General features: G+C 49.7%; 1 protein-coding gene across 1 annotated transcript in view; it reads right to left on the minus strand.

The window, feature by feature from the left end:
* The window catches only part of MAP3K15 (mitogen-activated protein kinase kinase kinase 15), a 115,671-nt gene extending 94,746 nt beyond the window's left edge, over positions 1 to 20,925 (minus strand). Inside the window, exons 1-2 of the mRNA XM_059157232.1 lie at positions 20,428 to 20,925; positions 229 to 368 (exon numbers count right to left, since the gene is read on the minus strand). Of these exons, the coding sequence (XP_059013215.1) occupies positions 229 to 368; positions 20,428 to 20,785 (498 nt within the window). The 5' untranslated portion in view covers positions 20,786 to 20,925. The remainder of the gene's footprint in view (positions 1 to 228; positions 369 to 20,427) is intronic.
* Positions 20,926 to 21,938: the final 1,013 nt, after the last annotated feature.

Genomic DNA, 21,938 nt, shown 5'->3' on the forward strand with positions numbered 1-21,938 from the left:
TGAGCCTGAAAATACTGAAGTTGCTTCTAAATGCTTCTTCTCTGTGGTACGCAGGCTCACGCAGCAGTCAGGAAGTCATCGTGTGAGCAAGAAACTGTAGTAGGAAGGAAGGAATTGCACAAAGTTTTTTTTCTCCAACCTCCTGCACTACGTGTACATTTCCTCTGAATGTGAAATACCATTTTCCCAAAGCCAAATATTCACGAGAAGATAAAAGATACCCTTTACCTTCAACGAAAGAGCAGTGTCCACGTCAGTGTCATGGTACAGGATCACATTATTGGCCATGTCAAAGCTCTCTCGGACCCCCAGATGGTAAAAGAGGGACGGCTGTCTGGAGACATCACTCATGTCCACCACGGCAACATCTGAGACGAACAAGCACGGGACACGGTGATCGGTCTGCTGCATCTACTTCCCACCCAACACCAACAGGGAGCTACTGCAGTTTGTGTTTCTACCACCAGTCTCTTAGGTAAAGCAGAAAGTGATGAGAGCCCGGCTGCAAATGACCCCATGGGCAGGGGAAGAAAAGCAACAAGAGAAACCCCTTCCTTCCTCAGCGCGCTGGGAATGTAGCCTCGCTTGAAAACTGCTGATCGATTCAGCTTGACGGTTATCTTTATTAGGAAATAAGTTCTCTCCAAAGAGTAGATTTAGCTTACATACAAATGATAAAGTATGATGAAATGTAAAACACTGCTCCTGCCACGCAGCCCAAGACACAGAACATCATCTGTACTGCCAGAGTCTCACGTGCCTCTTCCCAGTCACATCCCCTGCCTCCTGCTCAGAGAACACCTCTGTCCTGATCTCCGTATTTAGGGGTTCCCCGCATGCCTATGTCTATACATAAAAATACATATGCACGCACGTATATATATGCACATGTGTATTATGTACATGCACGCACAAGATTATAGATATGCGTATATTACAGATACGCATGTATATAGTGACATATGCATGTGTATGCATATTATAATGTATGAATTTGTCAACAGTATATTGCTTAGTTCTGCATGTTTTTGAACCTTATAGACACAGTATCACACCATATGTGTTCTTGGACTTGCTGTTGGTTGGTATGCTCCCACCCGTTTGCAGGTCTAGCTCTAGTTCAACATCGCGTTCCATCATACGAGGACTGGATGGAAATTTCTTTCACCATCTTGTCTAAATACACGGGTTTTTCTTTCTTTTTCCTATTTCAAACTGCTGTGATGAACACTCCTTCTGGCTCGCGTGTCCGCCGTCACCTTAAACATGTAGATCAAGTGCCCCTGGAGGTATGCCCTACAGAGACTTACTCCAAACAGGGGAGCAACACATCACCTCGACAAGGAACGTGTTTACATGTGCCTAGTAGTTGACAAGCCCTGGGCGGGCCTTCTCTTTGCCCATGTACGGATTGCCCGCTCTATGGCAGGCGTTGCGCGAAGACGCGAGAACAAGGCCTAATCCATTCCCTCCAAAATGTGTATGATAAAATGACAGTGACAGGAAAGAAGTGGTGGTTAGAATCAATCAGAAAGGCAGCAGTGAGGGGAACTGTGACAAACAACCCCCAGGAAGGTACTCAGCCCGCACTGGGGCGGAGGTCAGTCAGGGAAGGCCCGCAGGAAGGGATGTTGTCTTGGATCTGAAGGTCCAGAAGAGTCAGGCAAAGTGGGTGAGGGGATGAGAAGACCGTAAGCGCGGAGGGCCAAAGGGAAGATGGGGTGTATTAGGGCAACTGCGAATAATTTCACGAAAAGATGAACCTGGAAGGGTTAACAGGTGCCAGAGGGTGACGGGGTCTGAAGGCCAAGGTAAGAGGGCCGCCTCTACCTTGAGGCAATGGGAAACCTAGGGTAGGGTGGTTTTTTGATTTTTACTTTTTATCATGGAAAAATACAAATATATATAAAAGTAGAAGAATATAAGGAAACCCCCGTAGTCTCTTCACTTCCCTCAACAACGACCAGCTCAAAGCCAGCCTTGTTCCGTCTCTACTGGGACCCACACCACCTCCTTCCACATTATTTTGACGCAAATGCCAGACACCATTACATTCCCAAGTAGTTCAGTACACACCGCTCAAAGAGGAGTAGGCAAAGAAAAACAAAAATCACTGCAGTGGGCAGCAGCCGACTGGGTGGCTCAGTCGGCTAAGTGTCCTAGTCTTGGTTTCAGCTCAGGTCGTAATCTCAGAGTCCTGGGACTGGGCCTGCACTAGGCTCTGTGCTCAGCGGGGAGCATGCTGGGGGCTCGCTCTCCTTCTCCCTCCACTTCTGCCTCTCCCCCACCGCCCTGCTCGCTCTCTGAAGTCAATGAATAAAATCTAAGGAAAAAAAAATCACTGTAGTATCAACATCTCACCTAAAAGCTCTGGAAAAATAATCATGAGGGGTTTTAAACAGGAGCCTATCATATCCAAATTCACCCCTTTGAGGCTGTTGCTCAAGAAAGGATAAATGTATATGCTAAGGAAATACTTCACAACCCAGGATGGTTAATTTATCTCCCATGGATGAGTGATCCCCCCACAGACATTTGCTTGGAGTCAAAAATCACCCTGCAGCTGAATGAATCGAACATTCTGCTTCTAGGCTCATCCCCTGGACTCTACCTACTTACCTCAAAAAGTGCGGGTTTTCTAATGACGCTACTACGAAGTGGCAACACAGTGCTAACACCAAGGCCCCGGTGACTGCTGTAATTAGTTCACTGAGGAAAGCAAGCAATCTGGAGACAAAGCAGAGTGATGGGAACAGCCAGAGGACAGGGATGAAGGACAGCAGCCCTCAACTTATGTCGGCCATTTTTGTAGGGAACCTTCAACTGAGGGCAATAGCTTGTCACTGAGGAGATGATGACTTAATCTGGTGACACGAGTTCCTTCTCTCCTCCACCTTCTCGAAGGTCTGTGTCCGGTCCTGTACTCTAGCCTCAGCCCCTCTGCTAAAGAGCCCCTCCATAGCACCTCTAAGGGTCGGGTCAGAGACTTTCCAGTAGCCAATGAACACAGAGCAGACTGATAGCACCACCGAACATTCCAAGTAATCCATGGTCAATAGAAAAATTGTCTCATACCCGAAGTTGCCATTTTCACCTGACATTCGTCACTCAGGTCACTAGACTAAGTTGACACTGAGGATTTACACTACGACCATATTCAACCAGCTTATTTTTACAACTCCCAAGATATTAATTTCACAGATACAGAAACACTAAATATGATTAAACACCACACTGGCATTTTTATTACACACGAGGCATCAAGGGTTTGTTTGGTGCCCCCCCCCCCCACCCCAAGAGATCCTGAATTACCTTAAAGCTTCAAACACCCACAATGGTTGGGGCACCTGGGTGGCTCAGTGGGTTAAGCCACTGCCTTTGACTCGGGTCATGATCCCAGGGTTCTGGGATCGAGCCCCGCATCGGGATCTCTGTTCAGCGGGGAGCCTGCTTCCCCCTCTCTCTCTGCCTGCCTCTCTGCCTGCTTGTGATCTGTCAAATAAATGAATAAAAATCTTTAAAAAAACAAAAACAAAAACAAAAAAACCACCACAATGGTTACCTGTTCTGACATTTACAAAGTAATTCCACAAACACCTTGGTTGAATTTCAGAGCCACCCTGGTCGACGGGCAGGGAAGGCATTGGCTTTACTTGGCAGGTGGGGAAAGACGACGTGAGGATTCATCCAAGGTCTCACAGCCAAGGGCATGACAGAATCACTGCTCTCCAGTATCCAGAGGTGGTTTCTGACCTTCCTGACTCGCTTTCTCAAACACAGCCACGGGAGGGTAAAATGGCATATTTATCCAGCTAAATCTTCCGGCAAACACATCACAGATAAAGAGAGTTTTTAAAAGGCGGATTTTCATTTGCAAATGTAGCCCATGCTCGGAGCACCATTACCTTTCAGTTTCTAAGGACACAGGTCAGCTTCAGGGGAAAGGTCTGCATAAAGGAAGCCGCCCTTCTTGCTGGGGGACCCGTATGCGCCCTATGCATCTTGGTTTAACAACCCTTAAGAAGGGGTGCCACATCAGGAACTTGCCACAAGCCAAGGCTCCCCTTAAAACCTACTCTTAACAGGAAAGTGTCTGAATTTAAAAACGAAGTGCCTTTCAAACAACTGAACCACCAATTACAATGATCTCGCTACGTGCTAATAGGAAATCAGGACAAACGATGAATCGGATGGTAGTTCATTAAAAACTTTTGAACACTTAACCATTCTTTTTGTGTCGCGTTTTATAAGTAGTAAGTAAAACTCTAATTTTCTAGTGTGGTTTAAAAGCGCCTGATTTCCAAAGTAAAGCATTCGTCAACAAAACGGTATAATGGTAAATGATTTACCGCACAGTACTTCTGTGACTGTGCTGGTTCACGCCAGTCTTCGAGTATATTCCAGGCAATCTGAAGTAGTGACGGTAAGATTGGTTGTCTCTAAATGAACTAGATTTTAGAATAACTTTACTGCTGAAGACATTAAAGAAAAAAATCTCACTGGACTTAGGGCAACATTAGTCGTCCAAAAGCTACCTGAAAACAACAGAGCCTAGATTTACTAGTCAGGAAGCACCCTCTACTTCAGACCCAATTTTCCAGTCCTATAAGGAGGAGACAAGCTACCAATTCAGGGTCAGGAAGTCAACAAATTCTTACCAAATACAGCATTGACAGGGGCTTGGTGCCAGCTGCTTCAAGGATCACTTTGCCATGGGGAAGGCAGGGGCAGGAGAGTGGGGACATCGGGAACCTACACCTGGCCCCTATCTTTGGCTTTCCAGGACCTTTTTGAAAGAATGACCCCAAAATAAAATGTGTATACCTTCCTAGGTGTGATTCAGATGTGTCCACTACCAGTTTTTTTCTTCAAAGAAATATGCCAGATATAAGCAAACTATGTTCTGAGGTGAATGGACTCACTGGGCTTAATCCGAGAGCTCTCACAGTGAAGTATTTGCCACATGAAACGCAGCAGGACTGCAGTCACCTAGCTCTCACATGTTTGTGTTGCTCGTCCAGATAACAAGGAAAAAATGCTGCACACTAGGGCACGTTGGTCACTTCAAGTGCTATCCGTATGGAGGCCATCATCTGCGATGGTGCACGTCACAGCTCCGACTCACGGTTCCCCGGCAGTCTCGAAATATACTACCTCAGTATATTCAGCTTCCTTCTGCCCTTTTATGAAGAGATCTGCTGTGACCTAACTCTCTTTGGCAAAGTGTTTGGAGACATACTTCTTAAAACCCTCTTCTGACCAGCAGATAATGACTTTCTCTTCTGCAAGGTCTGTGTCATACATCACCTTCAAGATGTGAGCAATTTCAGAGATGAGGAGGGCCTGAGGTACTGCGACCACACAGCACCAGCTGCGAAGGGGGGACCGCTGAACCCGTCTGTCAGAGGGACTCAATTGTAGGAGACAGCACCGTCTTCCTGCATTTGTTCTCTGACTGTCTCATCACGATGACCACCAGTCAACAAGAGAGGACCAGTGGCTTTTACAACCACTTCAATAAGAAAACGCCCTCTTTCTTCATGAAGTCAACTGTTCTTTCAAGATCAATTCTAGGAGCCAGGGCTTCTGCCGGACGACTGCTTTCAGCCATCCTGTGCTCCAAGCTTCCTGAGCGAGGTCCGCCCCACAGCCTGTGGAGGGGCAGAGTTCACTCGGTGATGGCGGCGGGAATTCACTGCTGGATACAGGCCCATATTTCATTGTTCTTACCCCAACTAATTTTCTCTCCCCCCACCCCCGACCCCGTGTATCAGTATCCTTTTTCCTAGGTGGTTCTTTAAGAATCAATGTCCAGAGTTCCTGGTTTCCATCAAGCATGCCTCACTGGCCACAGACTTTTGTGAAAATGACTTTGCAAGGTCGAGTCTTTTGAATGCAGGATTCTCATTCTCAGAAAAGAGAATACCTTTTCTAGTGAACCCAACCAACAAGTCTTACAATGTCAGCCTTGTGAGATCCAATGACCATCCAAAGGTCATTCACATCAAAATGATCTTGGCTTCCAGCTCACAACCAAAATAACTAGAAGGCTACGTTGGAGGCCAATCAAGAACCTTTAGGATATCAGTCATTCCCTGCCCTGTGTTCGTGTAATCCACTTCTTTCGTTGTCTTTTGTGTGGACAGAACTGGTCTGATGCAATGCAGCTGGCCTTGAGGATATTTTTGCCTTTGGTAAGTTGATCAGTAAGATGCAGAGATATATTCTGGATACTAACGCTTCATGACAAAACATCTCAAAATACAATGTTCTGTTCGAGTTAAGTTCTGGTTCTGTCAGATGGAGTAGACATTCCAGCCTGTATCTCCCTGAACACATCTATTAAAACTAGGCAGAATGGATTGAATCTGTTTAAGAATATGCAAAGCAAGCAAGCAGATTGTAGGAGACTTGATTCCAAATTCCACCAAATCAAAATCAAGGTTCCCCGTTTCTTCCCCACTCTCTTCTAGCCTGGACTAAAGGCAGCCTGAAACCTCCCCCAAATGGGGGCTGGGTGTCGATGCAGAGAGCACCAGGAGAGGCCCCCTACTTCTGGCTCAGAAAGCAGCAAAGGGGCCTCCAAATGCTCAGAGAGAGCGAAGGCAGTTCTCTGCTCTTCTCTTTTCCCTCTTCCCTTGCACACCCAGGACCCCTACGATTCCACAGCATCACCAGCAGAGACTGTCTGGGGCAGTGGGGCCTACAGGTGCCTGGACCTCTGAGACAGCAGAACCTTTTGCTCTAACTGGAGGAGCTGTGGTCCCCAGGTGGGTGGCAGTGAATCCCCGCTGCTTTTTTCTCCCTCTGAATTCCTGGCCTCAAACATGGGCAGTTGTGGGACGTGCCAGGCAGAGTGGGTTAAATAAAGCCCCGGTGTTCTGGCCACAGGACCGTAAAGGGGAGTCCCAGTAAATCACAAAGTACAAAGCCAAATACCACTGAAAAGGCTTTGAAATCACAAAGGGTGCCACAACTGAAACGGAGCTTGGCAGCCTAAACCAACCAGGCTGGCCACCCATTAAGGCAAAAATACCACCAGACTCCATAGGACATATGCAAGGCCCAGAATCTCATCAGAGGATTTCAAAAGATCCGGGGTACAGTCCCAAATCACTCGGATCCCTTCAAAGATGCAGGAATGCTTCAACTCACCTGGGAAAAGATAATCAGTGGACTCTGATAACAAGAGGACACAGACATCAGAATTACCTGACAATGACTTTAAAGCAACTATTATAAAAGTCCCCCCCAAAAGTAAGTAAGGGCAGACGCTTCTGAAAAGAATGGGGGAGGAGTCTCAACAAATAAAGAGAAGAACCAAATGGAAACCTTAGGGGTGAACACTGTAATAACCAAAACAGAAAACTCAGCAGATGGGCTCACAAGAAGAATGGACATGACAGAGGGGTCAGTGACATTAAAGAATGTCCAGTAGAAGTGATCCAATCTGAACAGAGAGAAAACAAAGACTTTATGTCCAAACATAGAAAGATCTAGAAATTAATGCCCTCTTCCAAAGGCCCATAAGCTAATAGGTAAAAAGCAGAGGAAAGGATCATGAATAAATAGCTCTCAGAATTTAAAAAAAAAAAAAAAAAAGGGAACATGCCCAAATACACGCAGAAAAAGGGAAACACAAGAGATGTCAAGATGACGAGAGATGTCAAATGGAGATACCATCTCTCAACTAACTGATTACCGAGGGTCAAAAAATTGGCAACCAGTTCAGTCATCAAAACAGACAAGATACAAAGTCGTGTAACCCACAGAAAGGAATCTGAAACTAGCTATAGAGTTACCCAAAATGCCACTCTGGGGTGCCTAATGAACAAAACCATATGCATATTAAATAGCACCTAGACAAAATTATTCACTTAGGCTTACTAGCCTTAAAATAGTACATATACATACATATATAAAATATCTATGTCTATCTGTATATATCTACAAGTATCCTTTAAGAAGGGATCAGTAAAATAAACAAGATACACCCACCCAATGAAGTACTATCCAGCTATAAAAAAGAAAAAGAGGGGCGCCTGGGTGGCTCAGTGGGTTAAGCCTCTGCCTTCGGCTCAGGTCATGATCCCAGGGTCCTGGGATCGAGCCGGCATCCGGCTCTCTGCTCAGCAGGGAGCCTGCTTCCTCCTCTGTCTCTGCCTGCCTCTCTGCCTACTTGTGATGTTGGTCTGTCAAATAAATGAATAAATAAATTTTTAAAAAAATAAAAGAAAAAGGAAGATGCCCATATTCTGATTTGGAAAGTTGTTCAGGCTCAGCTGTTAATGGAAAAAAGCAAGATGCACAACAGTGTATTTGGCCTGGTACCTTTTAAATAAGAAAGGGAGAATAAGAATGCACATTCATACATGCTTTTATTTACCTAGCACAAGTGGTCACACCTTCTCCAGAAAGGACCAGATAAATATTTTTGGCTTTGTGGCAGCACCGTGTCCGCCGGTGTAGAGATGGGTTCCAGCACAAGTTTATTCACAAAATGAAGACAGCCAGCGTGCAGACTGCTGCGGCTGACAACTGAAAGAAGGAAACGCTATAAGGATAAATAAGAAACTGAAAAAAAAAGATTAGGTGAAACGGTGTAGATGGGATAAATTGGACTTCATCAAAATTAAGAACATCCGTGCATTAGAGAACAGCACCAAGGAAGTTTAAAGATGTATCACAGAAAGGGAGAGAAAATTTGCCAACCACATATCTGACATGGGTCTTGTTTCTAGAACACAAAGCATTTTTTACAACTCAATAGTAAGAGGACAAATAACTAAAAAAAAACAGGCAAATTCTAAGAGAAATTCAAACCGACATTTCTCCAAAGAAGATATACAAATGGCCAAGCACCCAACACACGAAAAGACAGTCAACATCCTTCCTCACCAGGGAAATGCGGATCAAAACCACCAGGAGCCACCGCTTCAGACCCGCTAGGGCGGCTGCCAGTGCTGCTGGGGACGTGCTGTGACCAGAGCGCGCCTGTGCTGCTGGGGGGAATGCAAACCGCGGAGCGGCTCTGGACAAGTCTTTTGGAAAGCAGCTCCTCAAAAGGTTAAATGTGAGGTCGATGCACCCCAAGTGTCCACTGATGGATAAATGGATGAACAAAATAGGGTATATCCCTACAACGGATTATTCAGCCTTAAATAGCTAGGGAATTCGGACACGTGTCACAACACGGATGAACGTCAAGGGCGTTCCATTAAATGAAATAAGCCAGTCACGAAAATGAACAAACACTGTATGATTCCACTTACATGAAGCGCGCCCGGGAGGCCAAATCATAGAAACAGAGAGCAGGATGGTAGCTGCCAGGCGCCGAGGGGAGGGCAAAGCTGGGAGTTGTTTAATGGACGGAGAGTTTCAGTTTCTTGAGATGGACGGGCTCTGGAGATGGGGTGGACAAAATGAATGTCCTGAAGGCCACCAAACGGCTCGTTTGGAAGTGGCTGAGAGAGATTTTAGATCAGCTGTTTTATTAAATCACAATATAATTTTTTTAAAAAAGAAGGTTAAACAGAGAATAACCACAGGACCTAGAAATCCCACTCCCAGGCACATACTCAAGACAAACGCAAGCGGATGCCTACACAAAAAGCTACAGTGTGACTCAAAACAGCCCCACATCTGTCCACAGGTGGATAAAAACATGGTCCACCCGTCCACAGTTTCCTATGGCCGCTGCCACGCAAAAGGAACGCAGGGCCCAGACGCGTGGCCACACAGATGCACCGTGGACACGAGCCAGAAGCAGCCAGTTGCGCTAGACAGGTTGTGCTCTCTAGCACATCTAGAGAGACAGAAAGGCGAGCAATGGTTGCCCGGGGCCGGGGCTAGGTGGCTAGAATGGGGAATGACTGCCAATGGGCACAGGCTGCTTTTCTGGGGGCAACAGCAGGGGCCTGAACTCAGCGGCGATGATGGGCACCCGGTTCTGAATCCAGATGAACTACCACCAGCTGAAGGCTGCAGGCGAGCAAGTCCATCTCACCACGGCTGGGTTCCTGGGATTTGGGTTTGTTTGTTTGTTTGTTTGTTTGTTTTGAAAAAGTAGAATATTCTTAGCAGCAGCACTGTTCCTAACTTGAACTACTCCAAATGTTCACCAACAGAAAACCTACTATAGTGTATGCTTCCAATGAACCACTACATAGAAATGAAAACGAGCAAATCATTGCTGTATTAACAACAGAGAGGAATTCCCCAAACGCAATGGTGAAGGAAAGGAGCCAGAGACAAAAAGGGAGATTATTTCATTTCTAAAGAAAGAGAAAGGCAAACCAAGACACAGACTCTTAACTCTAGGGACGACACTGGCTGGTCACCAGAGGGGAGGTCGGGGACATGGGGGAGGGGATGGGGGAAACAGGTGACAGGGGTGAAGGCGGGCACTTGTCCTGAGGAGCACTGGGTGAGCTATGAGACTGAACCACTATATTCTATACCTGAACTTGGTATTACACTGCATATGAACTGTACTGGAATTAAAGAAAACTTTATAAAAAAAGGAAAAAAAAAGTACACCAACAGGCAAAGCTAGCCTATGCTGAGACAGGAGACAGTTGTCGCTCTGGGCCAGGCTCCAAGCAGATGCCAGCATGCTCCGGGATGCTCCCGGTGTTCCCTTTTTTGACCCAAGCGTGGAGTTACACAGTTGGAGAGCTCGCAAAAGCTCATAGAACACTACACTTACGACTGTGCCCTCTTCTGTATGGATTCTGTACCTTGACAGAAAAAGAAAAATCAACAGCCTCTCGAAGCAGAGGTTTGTACCTTTTCCTCACTTCCATCCTTCAGCACAGGACCAGGACCAGAGCTAGGATTAAATCTCCAACCTCTAAACTTTGTGGGGGAGAAAAACTGTCTGAGCCCCCCATGGGAGTGACCCTACCATCCTAATGTGACCCTACCATCGGGCATCGCTGAGCACTTACTACGTTCAGGGCACTATGTGTTGATCTCTACCTAGAGATTATTTTTTTAATGAGGCTCAGAGATGTTAACTAGGCTCATCCAGGGTCACACAGCCAATAGAGGCCAGGGCAAAAATGGAAACCTGAGCTGCAAAGCCCATGTTTTTTTATCCCTCTGTCACTTGTGTCACCAAGGGCAGTGGGACACGATGATGGAACACATGCTGGTCAAGCCTCATCATGGATCTGTTTTGGTGGTCTGTACCCCGGAGCACAGAAAGGCCATCTGCCCCAAGGATAACCTGCACTCCCTACACTTTCCTGGAGGGTGAGGTACCAGGCGGGCAGCCATGGCTCTGGCAGCTCGACTCCACGTGCCTGGAACACTCATCCTGGGCGAGAGCCTTCTCCGGGGTGCTTGAGACAAGGTGTCAGACGTGCTTCATCTCAAGTCACCCGTGTGCAACTTCATTTGCGATCGGTCACAGACCTCTGTGTAGAAGCCCCAACAGTCAAGTGCTCAGAAGTACTCGTGAGAGGCTGCGTGCAACCACAGCCTGGAGGCAGGCACAGACGTCTCTGAGAGGACACACAGAAGGGGACCTTCACAGAAAAGTAACCTCGAGGAGACTTCCCCAGAACGAAAATTCTCTGCTCATCCTAAGTCCCAAGGAGATGAGTAAGCAAGCCACAGTGTGGGAGCAAATGCTCGCAAAATATACCTCAGACAAAGCACTTGAATCCAGAATATATAAAGAACTCGCGTAATTCAATAATAAGAGGACAACCCAATGAAATGGGTAGATGGTCTCAAAAGATACCTCACAGACGAAGATATGTGCGTGGCCAAAAAGCACATGCAAAGGGGCTCAACATTATTAATCAACAAGGAAAGGTGAACTAAAACCATAACGAGAAGACATACTGATACAAATGTTCACAGCAATTTCACCTGTAATAGCCCAAAGCGGGAACGGCCCCCGTGCCCTTCCACAGGAGAATGACTAAACTGACCGCGGAGTGTCCACGCAATCCAACGGTGCTCCGCACGGCCAAGCAGCAAACTACAGACACACGCTCGGTGTGCGTGAATCCCAACCACGCGGCGCCGAGCGAGGGACGCGGACCCCGGAGGGCGCACGTGCCGCACGAGCCCATTTATACAAAACCCTAGCGACGGCAGATCTAACGGGTGGTGATGGCATCTCGGTCACTCTGGGGGGCCAGGAATGGGAGGGGGGAAGGGAATGAGCAAGAGGGGCCATGAGGGAACTTTCTCGACCGATGGAACGTCTCTTCTGATAGGGTCTGTTCACGTGGGTCTAGTCATGTCCCAGACTGTGCAGCGGAGGCGTGTAGGTGTCGAGGTCTGCGCGCCCTAAGCGAGAGATGGTTAAGACCGTCACAGTCAAGAGTGAGGCAGGGAGGCGGCAGCGGGGAACAAGGAATCAGCACGGCACGACGTTCCTCACTGTTGGAGCTGCGTCGTGTACATGCCTGGAATCCTCCGCAAGAAAAATCCAAGAACAAGTTCATCTACAAGGAATGAGCCGACTCCTCTCCCGCTTCCACCTCTGTCCAGTTCTGCCCGGCCCCCGGGGCTGGCCCGATCCTGCAGTGAACTCGGCTTCCTGCCGCCGGCCACGGCTCAACTCCTGCCTGGGCTGCCGCAGCTCCTACCGCCAACCACGCCCCAGCAACCGCCTGGCATCTTGGCCAAGCCCTGCCACGCCCAGCAGCCCGAAAGCCAGGAGGGTACACTATGTGGCGGGGGGTGGGGGGGGGCAGGAGACGTTTTCTGGTTGGCTTCACACCAGTTTCACCCCTCCCCCAGTGGTGTTATTTGACAAGGATTTATTTTTTAAGAATTTATTTATTTATTTGACAGAGAGAGAAAGAGATCACAAGTAGGCAGAGCAACAGGCAGGGGGTAGGGGGAGCAGGCTCCCCGCTGAGCAGAGAGCCCAATGTGGGGCTCGATCCCAGGACCCTGAGATCATGACCTGAGCCAAAGGCAGAGGCTTTAACCCCTGAGCCACCCAGGTGCCCCTTGACCAGGATTTAAACAGCCCCCCTCCCAAAGCCTGGTACACAGAGGCTTGCATTCCCCAAGTACAGTTTTGAAGTCGGCTGCTGGGAACCCCAAACACTTTCCGCCCCAATAACTACAGCCAGCAATGCAGCAGACTGCCCCTGGGGCTTTACCTCTCCTAAATGCACTCAAGGCTCACATAGCAAAGCCGCGAGGAAATGCTGCAGGTGCAGTGCTTCTTTCCCTCGGCCCACGAGACTAAGAATCGAGTAAAATTCCAGGTTCAGTGCTGAGTCAGTAGCAGTAACAGCAGCTGGAAAGGGGGGGGGGAGGCTCCGGGAAAGGGCCCCATGAGCAATCCAGCACGCAGGCTCAGCACAGGTCAGCTGGGACCTAGCCAGAGGCTCATATGGTCTTGTCCCCACGAGGAAAGTCATTGTGGCCTGAGCGAGCCACCCGACTGTCTCCAGCAGGGAGGGGGGGGCTTCTCAGTTCTAACCCTATTTTTAATCTCCCACTGAACTTGTTTAAAAGAAAAATCCTATTATGAAAAATATGCATCGTTGAACATGTGGACAAAAAAGAAGCAGTATTCTCAGATCAGTTCAAACCACTGTCTCCATTCCAGAGTCTCCAGTGTGAGCTGTTCTTGTCTCTTCTATTTGAGATGTACTGCTGAGGAGAAAGGCTGAGATCCAGAAATGTGTCATTAGGATGTCTCTTGTTTCCTAATAAAAATCACAACTGCTCTGTAGCTATGCCCGGCCACCATTTTCAACATGGTTTCTACAGGAAACCACATTCGGATTTCCTTCGGAGGGTTCCAAACAAGTTCTGCTTCATGTTAACAGGTGAAACCAAGTGTCAGCTGTGTCCGCTGAGTTATTCTAAGAAGCAACTGGACAGGGGTGCCTGGGTGGCTCAGTCGGTTAAGCCACTGCCCTCGGCTCAGGTCATGATCCCAGGGTCCTGGGATCGAGCCCCACATCAGTCTCCTTGCTGAGCGGAGAGCCTGCTTCTCTCTCTGCCTCTGCCTACTTTTGTGCTCTCTCTGACAAATAAATAGATAAAATCTTTAAAAAAAAAATAAAATAAAAAGCAACTGGACAGATTCTCCTAGGGAATCTCTCCAAGAGTAGCAAAGAAAACCACATCCGAGTCCCTACCGCTGAAGAGTTAATTATCAGTAATTATTTAATCACAACTGTGTCACTCGCTAGGAATGAAAACCTTGGTGCGATCAAACCTGTCAGAGAGCAGGTGAGGCCTCTGTGAGGCTTCCTGGAAGGTCGGAGACGTGAAGGCAGAGGGCGTTTTGGGCAGAGCGAGACGGCAGGGTACAGTGGCGTCAAAACAGACGGCACGGAGGGGAACACACCAAGACTGACCCAACCTTAAGAGGCCGGTGACAAAGCTGCTGCCTGTTGGCACAACAGGGATGAGAGAAGACAATGCCTGGGCCGGGGAGGAGGGGCCCAGCCAGGGAAGCAAGCGGCTCTGAGACTCGCTCTGGAAGCAACGGGCTGGCTCTGGCAAGGACAGAGGCTGGGGTCAAGCCGGACTCCCAGGCTGGTGATTCTGCTCACGCACGCTTAGTTCTTTAAGAGAAGACAAGGTCTAACTATGGCCCTTCCATTCTGTTGGAACCAGATTTGCCTGGTCTCCTGCCCGCCTAGAGATGCCACACAAAGTGCACCTTCTACGACCATCAAACCCACGCTTCCCACGGACCTGATTTCCTTACAACTTTCTGCATTTTCCAGAGCGATGGGGAGAGTATGTACCCACTTACAAGCCATCGGAAGGCATTTATAAGGCTCTGTCTTGAGCAGAAGCCAATGCACCTGAGGTTTAAGTCCACCAAAGGGGAGAGCTGCCGCTAGGCATTTCCAGCAGAACGCACTGCAAGCCTTAATGGTCAGGGTAAGCTCGGCTATGCTGCTGCAGGGGACACAGCCCCACAACCTCAGGGCTTGGCTACCATCTCGAACACATGACCCTCGCGTGAGCCGTCATGAGGCGGAAAGGCAGAGGGCGCGTTAACGTCGCACTCGCTGTCCCTGGGGTACCTGCTCACGTTCCCGAAGGGCCCAAGCTAACTGCAAGGGAGACTGGGGACTGCGGAAGAGGCTACGCGTGCTTGCAGGCCACACGACACATCAAGCTGAGAAGGAATCCACAAGTAGGGGGCACCTGGGGGGTTAAGTCGGTTAAGCATCTGCCTTGGGCTCAGGTCATGATCTCCTGGTCCTGGGATTGAGGCCCGCGTGGGGCTCCCTGCTCAGTGGGGAGTCTGCTTCTCCCTCTCCCGCCCCCTCCCCGCTCGTGCTCTCTCTCTCTCAAGAAATAAAATCTTAAAAAAAAATCCACAAGGACCATCACCAATGGAGAAGCTAGACGTAACCCAGGGAAAGGGCAGCAGAAGGGACTAGAGCCGGCCGTTCTGTAAACCAAGACACACCCTATTCTGGCAGAAAGCCCAATATTACCATCGGTTTAAAAAAATGGGCAGAACCACTAGAGTATCATTTGACACAAAAGGAAAATATTAACCTAGACTCCAAAACCAGTGACACGCAACAAAAGGTAGACTGTGTCCTCCCATCGCTAGTGGGAAGCGGGTGGCTCCAGCACATTCCGCCTTCTTGCACAGAGCAGGGTGGTGCGCGCACCAGAGCTCGTTAGAGATTCGGAACAGGGCGGATCCAGGACACACGGCGATACGAGGCCTGACTTCTCTGGGAAGGGCAGATCTTGCAGACAACTTTCTAGCATTTGTGCTACATATTCATGATCCAAGTTATATTCTCGTCGGTACCAACCCCTACCCTGCAGTCTCAGTAGCCTGACCACATAAAAGCTTCTCTCTTGCTTATGCAACCCCCTAACTGAACATTTCTACTCCAGTAGCTACCCTCCCAAGAGTGTTCAGGGATCCAGGTCCCTCCCATATCGCGCCACCGCCATTGTCTGCACTGGGGACCAGGGGAAAGGGTGACAGAGTACGGGAAGATATGCTCCCTGGGCCCAGAAGCGACAGACACCACCCGTACTTCTGTTTCCTTGGCCAGAACTAGTCATACCTCCCTCCAAGACTCAAACGGTGCTGGAAAATGTAGTCCGCAGGGTCCCTAGGATTCACTAGGAGCGTGCATCTCTGCTAAGCCAGCCATCTCTGCCACACTTGGCATCCTCCAAATGACCCTGTGGGAGCCGGCCAGCAAAGGGGTGTCCTCAGGAGAGAGCAAAGTCAAATGGCTCAGTCAGAGGCGAAAAGCCCTGGCCTTCGTCTTTTGAATGGATGTTCTCGAATTGCAAGGACTTCCTACCATAACTGTAGGATTCCACCTGAACTGGCCATCGCTTACTGCCTGTAAAATCACCAGGAGCACAACTGAAGAAAAAGATCTCAGAAGCAGGGCCCATGGGACAGGAAAGTAGCATCTAAATGAGGTTCAGAGAGGAACAAAGTTAGGCAGAGCCAGACCCAGCAGTGAGGAGACGAGAACTTGTGGCCCAGGGCAGGTAGGGACAAGGTTTGATCAAAGGGGCCCGTTCTTGCCATGGGACCCGTTACTAGCCGAGGCAAGAAGCCACGAATTAACACACAGCTGGAGGCTCTCACTTAGATCGGCCAGCAAGCACCCAACCAAGCCGAGGGTAAACGGGGACCAATGCTATGGGGCATTCCTTGGAAGTAACTGGATTGTATTCTACTGAACCACACCTCCGTCTAAGATTTGATAGCACAGGGGCGGCTGGGTGGCTCCGTTGGTTGGGCAACTGCCTTTGGCTCAGGTCATGATCCCTGAGTCTAGGATTGAGTCCCACACCAGGCTCCCAGCTCCACGGGGAGTCTGCTTCTCCCTCTAACTCTCTCCCTCTCACGCTCTCATATAAATAAATAAAATCTTTTTTAAAAAAAGATTGGATAGCAACAGTAAGCATATTCGATTAGAGAGTCCGGTTAAACAGAATTTCCATCTGGCACGAGCCAGAGTTACACAGATTGTCTTCCCGCAGGAAGTCGGTGTTTGCTGTGTTCACAAGCACTGAGAAGCTCCAGGGGACACACACCGCACGTACCCGGAGTCGTGGCACAGGCTGCTGCTGGTACGTACATTCCACACCCGCAATAGTGATCGCAAGTCAGCACTGTGAATTCTGTTCAAGCAGATACACGGGCATTTAAACAAAAGGAAGGGGTTTCTTTTGGGAAAAGAAGAAGAGAAAGGGGAGAGAGAGAAGACCTGATTTGTTTTCCAAGCACTGAAAGTAACTAAGAATTTAACAGTTCTACTAAATTCCAGACTCTCAGCTTTGAAGACATAGGGCAGATGCTCAAAAAGTAAGATAAAAGCTAGTCCTTCTGCAGAGCAAAGGCACACAGGAATGGCCACCACCTCTGCTAAAAGTGAACAAGAGATCCCTCAAAAAAAAAAAAAAATTAAACATGAAATTACATGATTCAGTAATTCCCTAGGTGGGTATGTACCCCAGAAAGTAAAAGTGGAGACTTGAGCAGGTATTCCAACACGCACGGCCATTACGGCATTATCTACAAGAGCCTGAAGCTGGAAACAACCGAAGTGCCCCATCTGCAGATGCCAGGGTTACCACTGGCGCATTCATTAGCCTTCAAGGTCACTCTGCTACCTGCCACGGTGCGGATGAACCTTGAGGACACCGAGTTAAGTGAAATAAGCCAGCCACAAAAAGACAAATACTCTATGATCCCAGTTATATGAAATTTCTGGAACAGGCAAAGTCACGGAGACAGAAAGTAGCACCGTGGTTATCAGCGGCTAAGGGGAGGGAGGAGTGACGGGTTGAAGGGCCTCGGAGTTTTTGTTCAGGCTGATGAAAAAGTTTTGCAGAGGTATGGTGGCCGTTGGCTGCACAAGAGTGTGAATGTACTTAATGCCAAGGAAATGCACACTTAAAAATGGCTAAATAGGGGCACCTGGGTGGCTCAGTGGGTTAAGCCTCTGCCTTCGGCTCAGGTCATGATCTCAGGGTCCTGGGATCGAGCCCCACATCGGGCTCTCTGCTTGGCAGGGAGCCTGCTTCCTCCTCTCTCTCTCTCTCTCTGCCTCTCTGCCTACTTGTGACCTCTGTCTGTCAAATAAATAAATAAAATCTTTTTAAAAATGGCTAAACGGCAAAGTATAGGTTACATATGTTTTAGGACTTTCTTTCCAAGTGCTCGTGGCCTTGGCCGGTGTTCCTTCACCAGAGTCACCAGTCCTCACTGGGGCTGAAGGCCCGCCTCTGGCTCTCTCGCACGCCCACCAAACCATCCAGGCTCCAGCGACCCCGAACCTCTCCTCCAGATCGACACAGGACCCCGGAAAGCTGTACAACAAGGGGGAAAACACACTCCGGCCGGCTTTGCCTCGCTAGGAGTACAAGAGACCGGAAGTACTCCCACTTCTCATCTATCATGCACCCTAAAATGTATTTGGGGACATCTCAATCAGTCCACTCATCCACAAGCAGTTTTCTAGAACAGCAAAGTCCAGTGGCACCTTCTGTGAGGAGGAAAATGCTCTCTTCACTGTGCCTGTTGAGCCCCTGAAATACGGCTGGTGCCAACAACAGACTGACTTCTTGCATTTAAACGGACTTCAGTGTCCACTGCCACCTGTGGCTAGTGGCCACCATGTCGGAGCCGCGCTTTTACAACTTTCACAAAGAGCCCATAGTGACAGATTTGGTTTTTTGTTGTTGTTGTTTTGTTTGGGTAGAGATGCCCAAAGTCTGTGAGCGGTAGCGATCAGGAAGCCAGGAGAGGCGTGTGTGGGTGGGGGGTGGGAATCTCAGTTTAATCCAGAAACCCACGACTGGAGTTGCACATATCCTCAGCCAAACCTCTGAGAAGAATTTACTAGTTATAATGAGGTATCGAGAAATGATGTAGTCAAGACCAAGCCAAGGTCAACCAAACACGATGCAGAAAATTCTAGGCAATCTGGTCCCAGAGCAAGAAAAGGTGCCTGTTGTGTAGCTGTGGAATCGAAAGCCCAAGATTTCTGACTGAACTTTCACACCCAACCAGAAGGGGTCCGGTTAGTAGATGAGGGCTTGTTTTACACTTACTTACACACACACACCGCCCCAGAGGAGTAAAGCCGCCGCACACCCAGCTTCAGAGCTGGCACCAGCAGGCAGGAGGCTACAATTGCGCAGCACAGCAGAAGGGACATTTCCCCTTTCAGAGAAGTGTTCCCCCACTCTGATTTCGGAGGAAAATGAGTAGAGGTCAAGAAAACCGAGGCTTCTGGGTGAAGTGGGCTCCCGAGGAACTTCTCTAAAAAGGTGTAGCACTGAGGAGTACCCGCTGAGCGGTCAGAAATATCAAGAGAGTGTTTTCAATGCGCTCAGCTGCTGCTTTATTTGAACAAGCCTGACACTCTGCCCCCCTCCAGGTGCGGAGGATTTGCTCTGCAGAAACAGCACCGTGTTGCCTGTGGCTGGGAACGGATGGCAATCCACCTAGCTTGCGGCTTCCCCGTCGGGCGGCCGGGCTCTCAAACTGCCTCCTGTACCTTCTCACATGCTTTTAAGCTTAGGGTGGGCACGGTTACCACCTCTTGACCAGTGGAGAAACCAAGGCACAAACCAGGTAATTACTGTCCCCCATACAAGGCTTATTAATATCACCCAACTGCCAGAGGCTTGTCACATAGACTCCAAACGTTCGGGAAGGGAAAATATCTGAGCAGCCATCCATTGCACACCTGCAGAAACTTGCCAACCAAAAAGCGTTGATTTTAAGACTGGATTCTTACCACACGCTTATCACAAGGAGCTTGGAGAGCTAGTGTCCCATTCCAGCAACGGAGGAGACCCAGGACCCCCCAAATGCTTGTGCATTACGGGATAAAACAGATCTGTCACAGCGGTGGTAGAGCACAGCCCACGTCAAAGCGTGTTTGGGGGCAGGAATTAAAGTTCTAGAAAGAACTCTGGGGGCATTTCTAAGAGCACCTCCCACCACACACTCCCTCGCAGCACACGGATTCCCACTTTCTGCCGCAAAATGGAATCACTTGGGAAAGCATTAAAAACTCGTGAGGCCTCAGACTGTGGGATCCTCGGGGTACAATGCGGACAGAGTTTTAAAAGTTCCCCAGGTGATGCTTATGTGTAGCCAGGGGCCCACTCATTGCTCTAAGGGACATGGTCGGACTGAGGAAATACAGTCTGGGGAGGGGGGAGAAGGAGAGCTCTGCGTCATCTGGGTTTTGGGCTGTTTCTTGGGTCAACTGACGTTTAAGGAGACGAAAAAGTAACCTGGTTAAATGCCAGTGGCCTCCGTTTTCTTATCTGTAGAAAGGTACAATGCCGGCCGGGCGTGCGCTGGGCGTCAGGGGAGGCTAGGGCGGCGGGGGCCCTGGCACGGGTCAGGGTCAGGAAGGCGGGCAGGCTGGGGCGGGGTGGGGGTGAACGGGGCATCCGCCTCACCTGCGTCGTAGAAGGCGTCGAGCACAGCCGTCTCCCCGAAGTCGAGCTCCCCAAAGGGCACGGAGGTGAACTGGGCGCCCTCGGCCTCGCAGGCCCGTTGCAGGCACTGGCGCGCCCCCGCCTCGGGGCCGCCGGCCACGCCGCCCTGCGGGATCTCGCTGCGCACATATACTGCCCGCAGAGCCCGCCGCGGCCCGCCCGCGTCCTCGCCCCCGCTCCCGGGCCCCGCGCCCTCGGCCGCCCCGTCGGGCTCCACCGGCCCGGCCGCGCCCTCGGCTCCCGGCGGCAGCGGGCACTGCGGTGGCTCGGCCGCCGCCCCGAGCGCCCCGGCCGGGGGCGTCCCGCCGCCGCTCTCCATGCGGCCGCCCGGAGCGCCCTTCCTGGGTCCCGCCTCCGCACGAGCTGCGGGCGGCTGGGGGGCCACGAGCGGTCCCGGCACCTGTTCCCGGGGCAGCTGCGGGCGCCCGAGCGCGCCGGTGGCCCCGCGGCCGCTAACGAAAGCTGCAGCCCCGCAACCCCCGAGCGCCCTTTGAAGACTGAGGAGAGAGAGGCGGGGGCTGGGGACGTGAAGGCGAGCGGAGGGCGGGGGGAGGTCTGGGAAGGGCGGCGGGGCAGGAGCTGGCAGGGCGCCCCCTGCCGCCTCCCCCGGGCAGCGCCCGAGGAGGGTGGATTTGTCAATTTCAGGATTTTGCAAGCTGCCTTCCCTCCAGACTGACCAACATCAGAAGTCCCGGCTTTTTCCCCTCAAAACAATCTGAAGCTTTTCAAGCAGAGTAAACACTCTTTCAAAGCGCTGGTTGGAGGTAAATATTCAATTTCAAACTAAATGCAGAGGTAGTTTTAACCCAGGATTTAGGTGAGAAGATGCTAATTTCAAACGCCTCTGATTTGGATAAGTAGATAAATAAATGAATTAATTAAAAGATAAATAAATCGCCTCTGATTTTGCACTCTTTGTCCCCAGTTGCCAAGAGCATGGCCCTTGTGAGCCCCGTTCTGGAGGCCTGCTCGTCCTGACTTTCACTGTGACCTTGACAAAGCACCAGGAATCACCAGCAACAACTTTTGTATGCCAGGAAAATAGGATGCCTGCCCCACCTATGAAATGCTGTGAACCCAAACGGATCTTTACTCTGGATCTTACCTGCCTCACGATTCTAGGCTCCAATGTTAAAATGTAGTATTACCACTGCAGGTAGTACTTCTATTTAAAAGACAGGCTACGGGGAGCCTGGGTGGGTTAGTGGTTAAGTGTCTGCTTTCAGGTCAGGTCATGATCTCAGCGCCCTGGGTTGGAGCCCCAGGTTGCGCTCCCTGCTCAGCGGAGAGTTGGCTTCTTCCGGTCCCTCTGCCCCTACCCCCAACTTGCTCTCTCCCTCTCTCTCTCTCTCTCTCTCTCAAATAAATAAATAAAATCTTTTTTAAAAAGGAAAAAAAATAAAAGATAGGATGCACTGGACATTGTCACAAGGTTTTGGGGCTTTGGTTTTTCATTTTTAATACCGGTATTA

Source organism: Mustela lutreola, chromosome X (assembly GCF_030435805.1).
Source record: "Mustela lutreola isolate mMusLut2 chromosome X, mMusLut2.pri, whole genome shotgun sequence".
Classification (NCBI taxonomy): Eukaryota; Metazoa; Chordata; class Mammalia; order Carnivora; family Mustelidae; genus Mustela; species Mustela lutreola.